This window comes from Eschrichtius robustus, chromosome X, assembly GCF_028021215.1.
Source record: "Eschrichtius robustus isolate mEscRob2 chromosome X, mEscRob2.pri, whole genome shotgun sequence".
Lineage (NCBI taxonomy): Eukaryota > Metazoa > Chordata > Mammalia > Artiodactyla > Eschrichtiidae > Eschrichtius > Eschrichtius robustus.
In genome coordinates, this window is record NC_090845.1 from 75092325 (window position 1) to 75106886 (window position 14562).

Here is a 14562-nt window from a genome sequence, read left to right on the forward strand (position 1 = left end):
TCATAACACTTAAGTTTATTGAGGCACAGGAGTTACACAATCTCATTAAAGTCACTGACTTTGTGAATTTTTAAATTAGAGAAAAAGAAAAAGATCATAAGGTGATTTTACAAATATACAAATGTGGTAAAAATTTGGGAACCTTTTTCCCAAAATATTAGAAATTTATAAATAAAAGCCATATGTATATGGATGTCCACATTTTGCTTATAACAGGAAACTGGAAACAGCCTCAAATACAGCAGTAGAGAATTGGTTAAATAAACTGCAGTGTGTTTGTATGAATAAAATAATATATAGCCCACTACCATTAATTGGAAAATCACATTTTTGGCAAGTTAAAATGTTGTTTAAGTATAAAACAAAAAAAAGTACATCTTCCCAGGAATGCAAGAATTTCTCAATATCCATAAATCAATCAATGTGATACACCACATTAACAAATTGAAGAATAAAAACCATATGACCATCTCAATAGACGCAGAAAAAAAACTTTTGACAAAATTCAACATCCATGTATGATAAAAACTCTCCAGAAAGTGGGCATGCAGGGAACATACCTCCATGTAATAAAGGCTATATATGACAAACCCACAGCTAAAATCCATACTCAATGGTGAAAAGCTGAAAGCACTTCCTCTAAGATCAGGAACAAGGCAAGGATGCCTACTCTCACCAATCTTATTCAGCATAGTATTGGAAGTCCTAGCCACAGTAATCAGACAAGAAAAAGAAATAAAAGGAGCCCAAATTGGAAAAGAAGTAAAATTGTCACTGTTTGCAGATGACATCATACTATACATAGATAATCCTAAAGACGCCACAAGAAAACTTCTAGAGCTCATCAATGAATTCGGTAAAGTTGCAGAATACAAAATTAATGAACAGAAATCTGTTGTATCTCTATACACTAACAATGAACTATCAGAAAGAGAAAGTAAAAAAACCACCCCATTTACCATCGCATCAAAAAGAATAAAATACCTAGGAATAAACCTACCTGAGGAGGTAAAAGACCCATACTCAGAAAACTATAAGATACTGATGAAAGAAATTGTAGAGGATACAAACAGATGGAAAGATATACTGTGTTCTTGGATTGAAAGAATTAAAATTGTTAAAATGACCATACTACCCAAGGAAATCTAAAGTTTCAATGCAATCTGTATCAGAATACCAATGGCATTTTCCACAGAACCTGAACAAATAATTCAAAAACTTTATGGAAACACAAAAGACCCCAAATAGCCAAAACAATCTTGAGTAAGAAGAACAGATCTAGAGGAATCATGCCCCTGACTTCAGACTATAATACAAAGCTACAGTAATCAAAACAGTCTGGTACTGGCACAAAAACAGACACATAGATCAATGGAACAGAATAGAGAGCCCAGAAATAAAGCCATGTACTTATAGTCAATTAATCTACAACAAAGGAAAGACAGTCTCTTCAATAACTGGTGCTGGGAAAACCGGACAGTTACATGTAAAAGAATGAAATTAGAATATTCTCTAACACATGAAAAGATGCTCAACATCACTGATCATCAGGGAAATGCAAATCAAAACCACAATGAGATATCACCTCATACCTGTCAGTATGACTATCATCAAAAAGAACACAAATAACAAATGTTGGAGAGGATGTGGAGAAAAGGGAAGCCCAGTAGGAATGATACCTAGTATTCAGAACTTGGTTTCTAAATCCCATTCTCAAATACACGGAGAGAGGGCTCTTGGAAAAGTGGTTGATTCTAGGGCTAGAGCAGGGAAAACACAAGATGAGGCTGGAGCATCTTGCAGTGTCAGAAAGTAAGGAAGTGCTCAAACAAGGATTGGATATTTCACAAGGACACAGGAACCAACTGGAAGGAACTCACAATGACCAAAGCTGGAACAATTTGAACAACAAAATAAACAATGGTAGTATGAGATTATAACCCATAGTATAAAATAAATATCTATGAACCCACAGTGATACATATAATTTAATAAATAAATAAATGAGGAAGAAGAGACAGCTCTTATTTACAGAAGAATTGCAATAAATAAGTGAAGATGGGAAGAGGAAAATAGAAAATGACCATTAGGCAAACATTAGTGTACCTTGGGGGAGATAATTTGAGACTATTAACAACTAAATGCAAAGTGGGATCCTGGACCAGATCCTGAAACAGAAATATAACACTACTGAAAAAAATCAGTGAAATTTAAATTAGGTCTACAGTTTAGTAGTTAGTATTCCACCAATATTAATTTCTAAGTTTTGATAATGGTACTACAGCTACATAAGATGTTAGCATTAGGAGAAGCTGAATAAAGTATATACAGACCCTCTCTGTACTAATTTTTCAACTTTACCACAAATCTAAAATTTGTTCAGAAAATCTTAATATTTTAATGCATTTAATGCATTATAATGTTTATAAAATTTACACACCAGGCAGATGCTCCACTGTTTATCCTTTGGCTTCATATGCCACCACCACCCCAAGCGCCAGAACACCACTACAGTTTGAGAAGCATGATTCTAATCTATTCAACAGTAGAACTTAATTGAGAAAAAAGCAAAAATACAAGGTAATGATTTTCTACTGTGTCTACAAATTAGAAATAGTTAGAATAATTCAACTAATTGTTTTTTAACAAATATATACAGGTACATCAACAATAAAGACAGTGTGGTATATTTCAAAGAATGTTGGAATAGGAATAAGATCTGAGTTTTTCCCCAGTCATCTGCTTGTTTGACTATGCGCAAACCTCAACTTTCTCATCAACAGATAACTCCCTTCCAAACTACCATGAATCTACCATCTGTAGATGAGCAAGGACCAATGTTGCACTGAGCATATATGAGGCAATTCTAAATTCCCATCACTAGAACAGTGGCTTGGCATATGTAATATTTATCAAATATTTATTTAGGGACTGCTGTATTCCAGACCTCTCAGGCACTGGGGATATAAAGATGACTAAGACATGATCCCCAATCTCTAAGAGTCTAATAGAGCCAAGAGATCTATAAACAATAATAATACTGTGTGAAAATATTATAAGAACGTACAGAATACTTGCAAGTACAGGCAAATAGAAAAATTAATACTACTTGGATTATCAAGGAAGACATCACTAGAAAGTGGTATACTAGCTATGTCCTAAAGAAGGAGTACTCTACTCGCATAGAATAGGGACCAGCGTGAAAAAAGGCATAAAGATGTGAGAGAATACAGTATACTTAGAGAGAGTACATGATGGGATACTGTTGAAGCAGGCCGTAGGCGGAAGGGGAAATTTCTATGAGAATTTACAACTGCAAACTTGAACCACAGGTGATTATGGTGTTCTAATACATACTACTCACGTAAACCAAGAACCCTCAAGCCTAGAAATTAACATACAAATTGTTTTGAGCCAGTGTAGCAGATAATGGTTCCCCAAAGTTGTCGATGTCCTAATCCCCAGAAGCTGTGAATAAGTTATCTTATATGGCAAAACGGACTTTGCTAACATGCATAAATAAAGTATCCTGAGATGGGAGGAATATCCTACGGTATCCAGGTAGGCCCCAATGTAAACACAAGGCTCCTTATGAGGGAGGCAAGAGGTCAAGGGCAGAAAAACAAGGTGGCATGATAGAGGGTGAAGTGAGGCTCTTGAAGACGGAAGAAGGGGCCATGAGCCAAGGAATGCAGGTGGCCTCTAGAAGCTGAAAAAGATAAGGAAACAGATGGTCCCCTGAATCCTCCAAAAGGAATGTAGCACTGCCTGCCTACAACTTGATTTCAGACCCGTAAGATTCATTTCATACTTCTGACCTGCAGAACTGTAAAAGAATAAATTTGTGTTGTGTTAAGCTACTACATTTGTGGTAATTTGTTACAGCAGCAATAGGAAACTAATATGGTCAGTAATAGCACTGGCTAACCAGGCAAAAGTAAATGCAAAACCACTTAGTACGAACATACCCCCTCAAACAGGTCACACAGCATTCCCACAGATAAAGCCCCACTAAAGAAAAACTGGAAATTTTAGGGAAAGGAAATAAGAAAAAGTACTGACCCTGAAGATGGAGAGAAAATGACAAACAGCAGTATTAAACCTCAAAGAACTTCACATAAAATACTTCACACGTTTTTAAAAAAATGAATTGAAACACAAAGAAAGAACACGATGGTTTTAAAAAATAACCCAACAGGACTTCTAGAAATGAAAGTCATTGAAGAAAATGATAGCTAGGATAAATAGAAAATTAGACTCATCTAAAGACAGAATTAATGAACTAGAGGTCTGCAAACATTTTCTATAAAGGGCCAGATAGTAAATTTTTAGGCTTTGCAGACCACACAGTTTTTGTTGCAGCTGCTTAACTCTTTGACTTTGTAGTGTGAAAGCAGCCATAGTCAATATGTAAACATGTATATCTATATAATAAGCATGGTTGTGTTCCAATATGACTTTATTAAAAAAAAAAAACAAGTGGCTGACCTGTGGGCCATAGTTGCTAACCCCAGAACAAGAAGATAAAGCTGAGGAAACTACTCAGAGTGCTGTATCAAAAGGTAAAAAGATTAAAAATATGAAAGTGACATTAAAAGGCATAAAGGATAGAATGAAAAGGTGCAATTTATAAGAGAATTTCCAAAAGAAAGAAGAGAGATGTTTGAAGAAACAGTTGAGGGTTTTCCCACCAACAAAAGGCATAAATCATCTGATTTCAAGAAACAAAACAATTTCTGAACAGTATAAATAGAAATAAAATCCACACCTTGACAGATAAGAGGAAGACTATATAACTATAAAGACAAACAGAAGAATATCAAAGCAATCAGAAAATTAAAAAGAGAATTCACCTACCAAAGGACATTTCTCAACAACGACAAACAACAGTGTTGTTAGAGTAATTAACATTTACTAAGGGCTTACTATGTTTCAGGCACTGTTATAAATCCATTACATTGATTATTTTATTTAATCCGATAAACAATCTTATAAATTACTATTATAATGAACTTTATATCAAGAAACTGAGTTACAGAAAGATTAAGTAACTTGTCAAAGGTTACACACCTAGTAAGTGAAGAAACCAGGACTTAAACCCAGGTATTCTAGCTTAAAAGCCCATACACGACTTCCCAGTTGGAGCCAAAGCATGGGAAGTTGGTTGAAATGTAAAAGGTACCATTGCTATGGAAAGTAGTAAGGCAGTTCCTCAAAAAATTAAAAATAGAATTACTATATCAATTCTGGGTATATATCCAAAAGAACTGAAAGCAGGATCTTGAAGATATATTTGCACATCCATGTTCATAGCAGCATTATTCACTATAGTCAAGAGGTGGAAGCGAGTCAAATGTTTATAAACAGATGAATGAATATAGTATATACATACAATGGAATATTATTCAACCTTAGAAAGGAAGGACATTCTGACACATGATACAAAATGGATGAGCCTTGAGGACATTATACTGACTGAAATAAGCCAATCACAAAAAGACAAATAACGTATGATTCCAATTATATGAGGTATCTAGAGAAGCAAACTTCATGGAGACAGAAAGTAGAATGGTAGTTGCCAGGGGCTGGGGGGAAGAGGAATGGAGAGTTATTGTTTAATGGGCATAGAGTTCAGGTTTGTAATATCAAAAGAGTCCTGGAGATCTGCTACACAACAATATGCATATACTTAACACTACTCAACTGTATACACTTAGAAATAGTTAAGATGGCAAATTTTATGTTATGTGTTCTTTTTACCACAATTTAAAAGTTATTTAAAAAAAAAAAAGATATACTCCAATAGAGATGTTAAAAAAAAAAAAAAAAAAGAAAGCATGGTAAGGTATGTCTGTGGAACAGAGACATACGGTACTATTGTAGATGTAAAGCAGAAATGAAAGGGCTAGGGAAGACTGAATCTAACTATGAAGAACCATAAGTGCTAAAATGAACAAAAATGAGAAAATATTTAAACCTGGCTCAGAGCAGGAAAACATTCTATAAATCAATACCTAGATGTATCTAAACTCTCAAAAGCTACCAAGTCTGAGGCTCTAAAATAGAAGAAAAAAGTTTTGTCACTTTGAAATACTATGTATTAAGGTATAAGTTCTTAACATTATCAAGTCTTTCTAATTGATTCATTGTTTATCAAAATTAGATTTAGCTTCTTATATTCCTAATCAAAATTTACTTTGTAATATCAGTAAACCCTATGTGATTTATAAAATATTCTTCATTGTGTGAAGATCTCAGGTTTTAGAATAAGAAAACACAAAATAAATTTGCATTTAAACTTAGACATGCACTAGCTGGGTAAAGTTAGAAAAATTACTTAACCTCTCTATGCCTCACATCCCACCCCCATTTGCTAAATTGGGATAACACCACCCTCCTCACTCAGCTGTGATGAAAGTTAAATTATATAACATGTGTAAAGAAACTGATATGGGAAGTAGCTTACAGTGCGAGCACAACAAATAACTTTGGGAAATTTAAGATTTTATTTTCAATTTTAGGTTAATTAACATTATCAGAAATAAATTTGAATTTTCATTCTTATTAAGCCTTTTTAAAGCACACTGGCCCAGTACCTCAGCTTTCAAGGCAGCAAATTTTTCAGCATGTGAATCCATATGTCAAAAAGACTGAAATAAGACATTAACACAGCAGTTACACATATGATAGTGAAAGAGAGTTCCAAGAGCAGGACTTGAGAACAGAAACTAATTTAATTTAGAAATTTCATCCAATAACTGAGGAGTTAATATGCTTTGAAAATAAATTTAGAAAGGGTAAATGAACTAATACCACTTTTGGATTCCTACATATTTACAATGGGATAATATATGAGAAGGCACTGTGAACTATAACAAATCTTGTTATTCTTAGTATTCTGACATTCTGAAAAACTTGCAGTTACTATCAAACAGAAAATATAAAGTCATTATTTCTTGTTTCCTTTCTACTCCTATTTAATGAACAATTAAAGGGCCAAAATACAACGGTCAAAAGCACTAAATAGATAGGCAAAAAGTTAAGGGTTTGTTTCAGGAGGAAGCAGGAAGGGAAAGATTTATGCTTTATCTTAAACTTGAATTTTCCATTAACTTCCTTTTTATCATCACATTTAAGGGAAAAGGGGGAAAACAAAATTCTAGATATTCTAGATTTTTCTAACAGTTTAAATTTTGATGAATTTTAAGAAAACCACATACTCTCATCAGCCGATTTTTTCAACAATCAAATGCAAAGCCTAAAATACAACAGCATATACAGGTTTTACACACCCACACATGTATATAATTAAAGGGTCAAGTGTGAGGTTTCCAAGCCTCTTGGAGAATTATCATTTAAAAAAACAAAATCACTCATGTGAAAAATAAAATTATGGTACATTTGGTTTATCCTCAAAGGAAACAGAACACTATTTCACAGAGTATAATGGTAAAACCTGTACATTATATATTTCACATGTTTTTGGTGAAAATTAAACAATTCCAATTATTTTCCTAACTTAAAAAGTTTATATAGGACGTATATATATACACACACACGTGTGTATATTTAAATTTTTATTTTGTATAGAGGTATTTAGGAAGTATCAAATGCTACCATTGATAAACTTACGAATCAACATGCAGAACCCTCTGGCCACTTCTTGAACATGCAGCCGCAATGATGGATTCAGGCAAACCTATAAAAACATACACCTATATCATTTAGAATGTAGAAATATATATATATATATATATATATATAAAACACAAAAAATGTTCATGCCATCGCTGTATTGAAGAGTTTAACAAAAGAGGCTCATTCTTGTATTCAAAATTATAGTTTGTATTATTATGCTGTTGAATGATGTTTCTTAAATATATACTACTAATACAGAAAATTTTATCATATGGAAGAGAGGTTTTTAAAAATCAAGTACTTAAATTCTTTTTATCTGCCAATTACCATAAATGAGCAACTGTCAAAATATTGTTCATATAGCACTTTGTTATTTAGAAACTATGTTCACACACTAGCTCATCTGATTCTCCCAAAAGCACTGGGAGAGAAGGATCTGCATACACATTTTAGAGATGAAGAAGAAACTAGGGTGCAAATTGGTTAACTTGCTGCCCAATGCTTTAATTATTTCATATCAGTCCGATGAACAAAGCATGTTTTGAAAGTTTAGTGCTGCTACTGTTTCACTACAATGAGATACCCCGGTCCTCTTGGATTTTTACCTAGTAGAAAAGAAATAGCATTCTTTTGGCAAGGGTTTAAACTACACACTAAGCATCAAGGATTTCAAGAAATGAGGGTAATTATCTTCTTTATGTAAAAAGCAATATGCATATGGAAGCAACTGATGTAGTCAATCTCTAGTTAAAACCACATTAAACAAAAGATCCAGCTGCATTCATGGAAGAACTAGAGTTTTCCAGTGGTGAACACTTTGTGGGTATAAACTGTTTGGTTCAAAAAAGAAGTCCTGACCAAATGTACTGAATATAGCCATTAAATATCAATTATTGGAAATAAGCCATCATAAAGTTGCAACCTTAACTTCGGATATAATACACAGGAAAAAAGTGAGTTTGTGGTGTAGGAGGAAATAGAAGGAAGAAAGGAAAATTCTAAATAGTTAAGCATACTTACTTCTTCAAACAGTTAAAACTGTATTGTTCTAATGTCTTTTATCTTAAGACTATCTGAACTTTTTATATCTAAAAAATAACTTTCCTTATTAATGAAATGCAGTCACTATGGTACTGTAAAAGCTGCTAAGTGGCTGAAAAAGGGCAATAGCAAAGAAATATTCAGGAAGCAGAATTAGTAGTATGTTTAAGTGTGTAATAATGACAGCATTAATAATACACCACCAAACATCAGTACAGGGCTTTATGATTCACAATGCATTTTCATATACATCATCTCATTTATTCCTCATTATAACCCTGGGAAGCAGGCAGTATTATCCATGTGAAAAAAATGGGATGAGAAATGTTAAATAACTTTCCAAAGATCAAGTAATTCAGTAATTCGGCATCACAAATTCAAATTACCATGGTAAATTCACTCTCTCCAACTTGGACAAGAGTCTGAGAATGAGGATGTAAGGGCAGGATAGCAACATAATGAAATGGGCATGGTCCCAGTCAGACAGAGAGCTAAGTTTGAATCTTAGTTTTGCTGCTTAACTAGCTATGAGACCTCAGGCAAGTCACTTGACTTCTCTTAGCTTTTGTTTCTTCATCCATCAATGGGAATGCCACCATCTATCTCGTAGGGTTGTTCAGTTGTTAGCAGAGGGTACTTGCTCTATAAAGAATACCTACTTTTATTTTCTTCAGAAAGATATTTTAGAAGCATTACATTTTCACCTAAATACTACTCCAAACATACACCCATTTTTACCAGATGCCAACTCCAATGGCAAACAATAATAAAATTACCCTCCTCTATTTGGATCAAATTAGCTGTTACTTTGGATAGGCAAATAGGCATGTGGTTATTCCCACGGTTGTGATCAACACTGTCAGAAGTCATGTCTCTGCTGACAAAGCAAAGCCAAGGACAGATTTCAATACTGAACATGATTTAAGTTCAAATTACATAAAACCAAAATGATTATCATTTGTGTTTTCCCTTAATATTTCCATCCAGACATCCCCTCAAGTTCGTGAAACTGATAGGCTATTTCTGTGTTAAATGGCAAGGGCCTATTATCTTCATGCTTTTTTTTTTTTAACTGTGAATAAATTTTAGTAAATGTACAGTCATGCAACTACCACCACAATCACGTTTTAGAACACTTCCATCACCACCAAATTTTCCTCAAGCCCCTTTGTAATTAATCCTCATCCCTACCTCATGCCCCAGGAAACCAGTTTTGCCTTTTCTAGAATTTCATGTAAATGGAATCATACAGAACAGTATATATATAACTTTTTCTGGATTTTTTTTACTTAATATGATACTTTTGAGATTCATCCATGTTGTTGTATCAGCACTCCATTCTTTCTAGTTGTTACTAATCCATTGTATATCATCATTTTCTTTTTTTATCTGTACATCAGTTGATGGGCATTTGGATTGTTTCCAGTTTGGGATTATCATGAAATAATGATACTATGAACATTCATGTATAAGTCTTCCAGTGGACATATGTTTTCATTTCTCTCAGATAAATACCTAAGAGTGGAATTGCTGGGTCATATGGTAAGTGTATTTTAACATTTTAAGAAACTTCATTTTTTGAAATGGCTATATAGTTTTGCATTCCCACCAGCACTGTATGAGATTTCCAGTTGCTCCACACTGTCACCAATTCTTCTTATTTTTAGTCTTTTAAATCTTACCAACTCTAGTGTGGGTATAGTGGCATCTCATTGTGGTTTTAAGTTGCATTTCGCTGAGAATCTTTTCATGTGCTTTTTGACCATCCATATAGTTTCCTTTGTGCGGTATCTATTCAAGTATTTTTCTCATTTCATTATTGGATTGCTTTCTTATAATTGAGTTGTAAGAGAATTTTATATTGTCTGGATACAAGTCCTTTTTCAAATATATGCCTTATAGGTATTTTCTCTTTATCAATGGCTTACCTTTTCATTTCTTGTGTTTTTGATAAGCTAATGTTTTAATCTTTATGAAGTCCAACTTACTATTCTTTCTTTTATGATTCATGCTTTTTGTATTCTATGTAAGAAACTTTTACTTGATTCAAAGTCACAAAGATTTTCTCCTAACTTCTTCTAGAAGATTTATGGTGCTAGCTCTTAGATTTAGGCCAATGATCTGGGGTTTTTTTTTGTTTGTTTTATTGAGGTATAGTTGTTTTACAATGTTGTGTTAGTTTCTACTGTACAGCGAAGTGGAGTTCCCTGTGCTATACAGCAGGTTCTCATTAGTTATTTATTTTATACATATTAGTGTATATAGGTCAATCCCAATCTCCCACTTCATCCCACCCCCACCCTTTCCCCCTTTGGTGTCCATATGCCAATGATCTGTTTTGACTTAAATTTTGTGTATGTTATGAGGAAAAGGTTTAGGTACCTCTCTTAATGTCGATATCCAATTATTCCAGCATGATTTATTGAAGACTATTTCCTACCTTGGTAACTTTATCAAAACTCAATTGACCATGTCAGTGTGGGTCTGTTTCTGGACTCTCAACTCTGTTGCATTAATCCACGTGTCTATCCTTATGCCACTACCACACTGTCTTGATTATTGTACATTTTATGGTTAAGTCCTAAAATCAGGTAGAATAAGTCCTCCAACTTCATTCTTTTTAAATATTGTCTTGGCCATTCTAGATCCTTTGAAGTGCTGCATTTTCAATACACTTTAATGTTATATAATGCTACACAGTTTTATAGACAAAGAAGCCACAGACACATAGAGGTTTGGACAATTTGTCTGACTTTACAAGGTTGGGTTTCCTGTCTCTTTGTGGCCACAACTCACTTTCCTACTGGAATGTCAGCTTCACAAGAGCAGGGACTGTGTATATTTTATTCACCACTGAATCCCCAGTAAAGCAGCGCTTGTGGTAGGTTTTCAACAAATATGTGTTGAACAGAAGATAACTTCATGCTTAGAATGATTAGAACGACAGACTAATAATACAGTTAATAATGTCTTCCTGGCCAGGATTTCATATTTCTTCCCACCCATTCAATAAACACCGAGTTCCTTGAACAGAAGAGGCACATAGTAGATTCTCTATAAATACCTGTTTAAGGAAAGAAAAGAAGAAAGACATACAATAATGGGGAAAGGGAAGAGAGAGAGAGGGATAGAACAGACTGTGATAGGTAGTGAGGGAAAAAAAAAAGATAAAGGCAATGCCTAGCCTAAAAGAGCTCAGAGTCTAAAGAACAAGAATTTAAAGGGACTGAAATAATAAAGGTAATTAAAACCGTTAGAGGAACACAAAGGAAAAAAGCATTCCCTCTGTAGAGGGGAGTCATGGAAAGCTCCAAGGAGCAGGGGACACTAACCAGCTGGGTCTTTCAGATCTGTAATAACACAACTGAAAAGTGTAGAAGAAAAAAGCTGAAGGAAAAGGGAAAGTGGAAGGGAATATTCTTGGCAAAGGGTGAAGGAAGAGAGTACCAAAAAGTGATGCCCAAAAGAGTGGCTGGAGCCAAACTGTGGAGTCTGAACTTGAACCTGTAAGCAACAGGGAGTCTAAGATTTTAGCCATAAGAACAAGATCTAATCAGTGTTTCAGAAAAATAACTCTAGGCACAGCACGAAGGATGAGTTTGCATAAAACTGGACCTTTAGGTTTCACTTTTTTTTTTAAATTCTTATTTAGGAAAAGTTAACATAATTAAACTTTTTGGTCTTACTTATAATTTAGCAAAATAAGCAAAACAACTAACTGCTTGTTTTGTTTAAATTAATATTTGTAAGCTCAATTTTAATAGCTTTTAAACCCTTGACTAATTTCAAAATAAAGCCTTTTTTTAACACTGGGCACCATAAAAAGTGAACTACTTAGCTTCTGAATCATTACTCAAATTCACACAACACCCTTGTAAGGCATTTATATGGAACATACATAGGCTTATTACAATGAATTATACAGTCTCTCCCACAAGGGAAAGCCAGACATGAGTTAGAAACAAATAATCAGGGTTAAGTCACACAGCATTACACTGGAAACACACTGTAAAAAATTTGACTACAAATATACAAGTACAATGTTTACAACTGTAATATAGGGTTAATAATATATCTCATAGGGATATAGGGAGGAATAGGTTAAAAAATGATATAAAACACCTTACACAGTGTCTCCTAGCATGTCGCTGACATTCAATAAATATTGGTTCTCTTCCCTTCTCTTCCTACCCCTTCAGTAACAAATCTGGTTATCTGAAGTTATACTTAAGTTATTTGAAGGGAAAAAAACTACCATTTGTTTACTATTGACTTAAGTTATCCTCAAAGATCTAACAACTTAAAATAGTTTTTTGAAACGAAGTCCAATAGCCTTTTCTATATGTACACTATAGGGCTTTTCCCTATATGTATGCTATAGAAGTTCATCAAATATTTAATATCCTTTAAACATTTCATATCATTAAATATGATCATTAAATTCATTAGTGAGGCTGTTTCAAAGAACTCTGCCAAAGGATTATAGGAAAAATGTATAAATCTGATGCAAGATCATCAACTTTTACTGGCAAGTCATTTTTATCAAACACAGGTAAATACTAGGTATTACACTAGCATTTCATAACAGCTTGTAACAGGGGAAACTGAGGTTTGTTACATTACGTCCTTCTCAGTTGAGGTTCTGTTATAAAGTTGGCAACTAGAAAAAATATATTAGAAGCTTATAGAATGTTATATGATCATATAACAAACACATAGTCCCAGCTCTATGATTTTCCAAAACCTGTCTAGATAAAATAAAGATGTTTCACTATCAAATGAAGCTAAGCTAAAATCAAGCCCAAAAAGGTATGAAATTAGTGTTTTTAAGAATCTTATCTAAAATATTTTATAGGAATGAAACCATTATTTATTCATTTTTCAAAATCCCCTTTTAATCCAAATCCTTAATGTTGAACCTCATCACTTACAACTACAATATTTAGGTTAGCACTCTATGATCTATTCTTAAAATTGTATTAGTATCTGGAATTGATTTTTCCTAACACTATACTTACATAAGATAAACATTAAATAAAGTACTTACACCACTCCCAGCATATCAAACAATAAATAATAGATTCCCCTGACAGGACTTTGATGACCTGGCAAAGCCTGAGTGCTTTCAGCCCAAATCATATGAAACCATAAATCACTCTTTATTTTATAGAACATTTCAAAATGGATTCCTGCTTTCTACCTTGAAAGTCATTTCATGTGTTATTTATAACTAGTGAAGACCAGAATGGAAAGAAAATTACATAGAACTAGAAAATTTACTGCGACTTTTTATAAAGAATAACTTCTTTTTTTTTAGGAATAAAGTAGAATTACTGGCAAGGAAAAACTTGTGAGTATAAGAAGCTTTTAGAGAGCCACATCCTTTACTACTTAAACAACCCTATGTACAGACTTTCTGTACCATCGTAAACAAAGCATAAACAACATTAGGTACAGAACTGACTAGACTGAGCAATGCAAAGGTAAAACGACCCACTTAACTCATGTCACAGCCGCTCAAAAAAAGTGACATCACAAAATTAGACAGAAATTAAATTTCAACCCAGGTTTAAGTCGTTCTGTTCATTCCTATTAAATTATAAATTAAAAAGTTTATATCTTATATTTACTTTTTAGTGGTTACCTTAAAAAGAAACAAACTGCCAGTGAAGTAGCTTAGGGAAATTTCAAGAAGTATAGATAAAAATACTGTTTTTAAATTGACAATTATTGTAATTCACTTTGACCCACACGAAATATCAAACATACTAATAAATGTAGTAATTTAATATCTATGGGCTTCTTCCTCATGGGAGAAAATACTGTTAATATCTATGTAATTTTTAGAACTTTGGATAAATATACTATCCATTAAAATATTAA

The 14562-nt window shown here is 33.4% G+C and overlaps 1 protein-coding gene across 1 annotated transcript in view; it reads right to left on the bottom strand.

Moving 5' to 3' along the window:
- The window catches only part of CHM (CHM Rab escort protein), a 188622-nt gene that overhangs the window by 157970 nt on the left and 16090 nt on the right, over positions 1-14562 (bottom strand). Inside the window, exon 2 of the mRNA XM_068533890.1 lies at positions 7633-7699. Coding sequence (XP_068389991.1) covers positions 7633-7699 — 67 coding nt within the window. The remainder of the gene's footprint in view (positions 1-7632; positions 7700-14562) is intronic.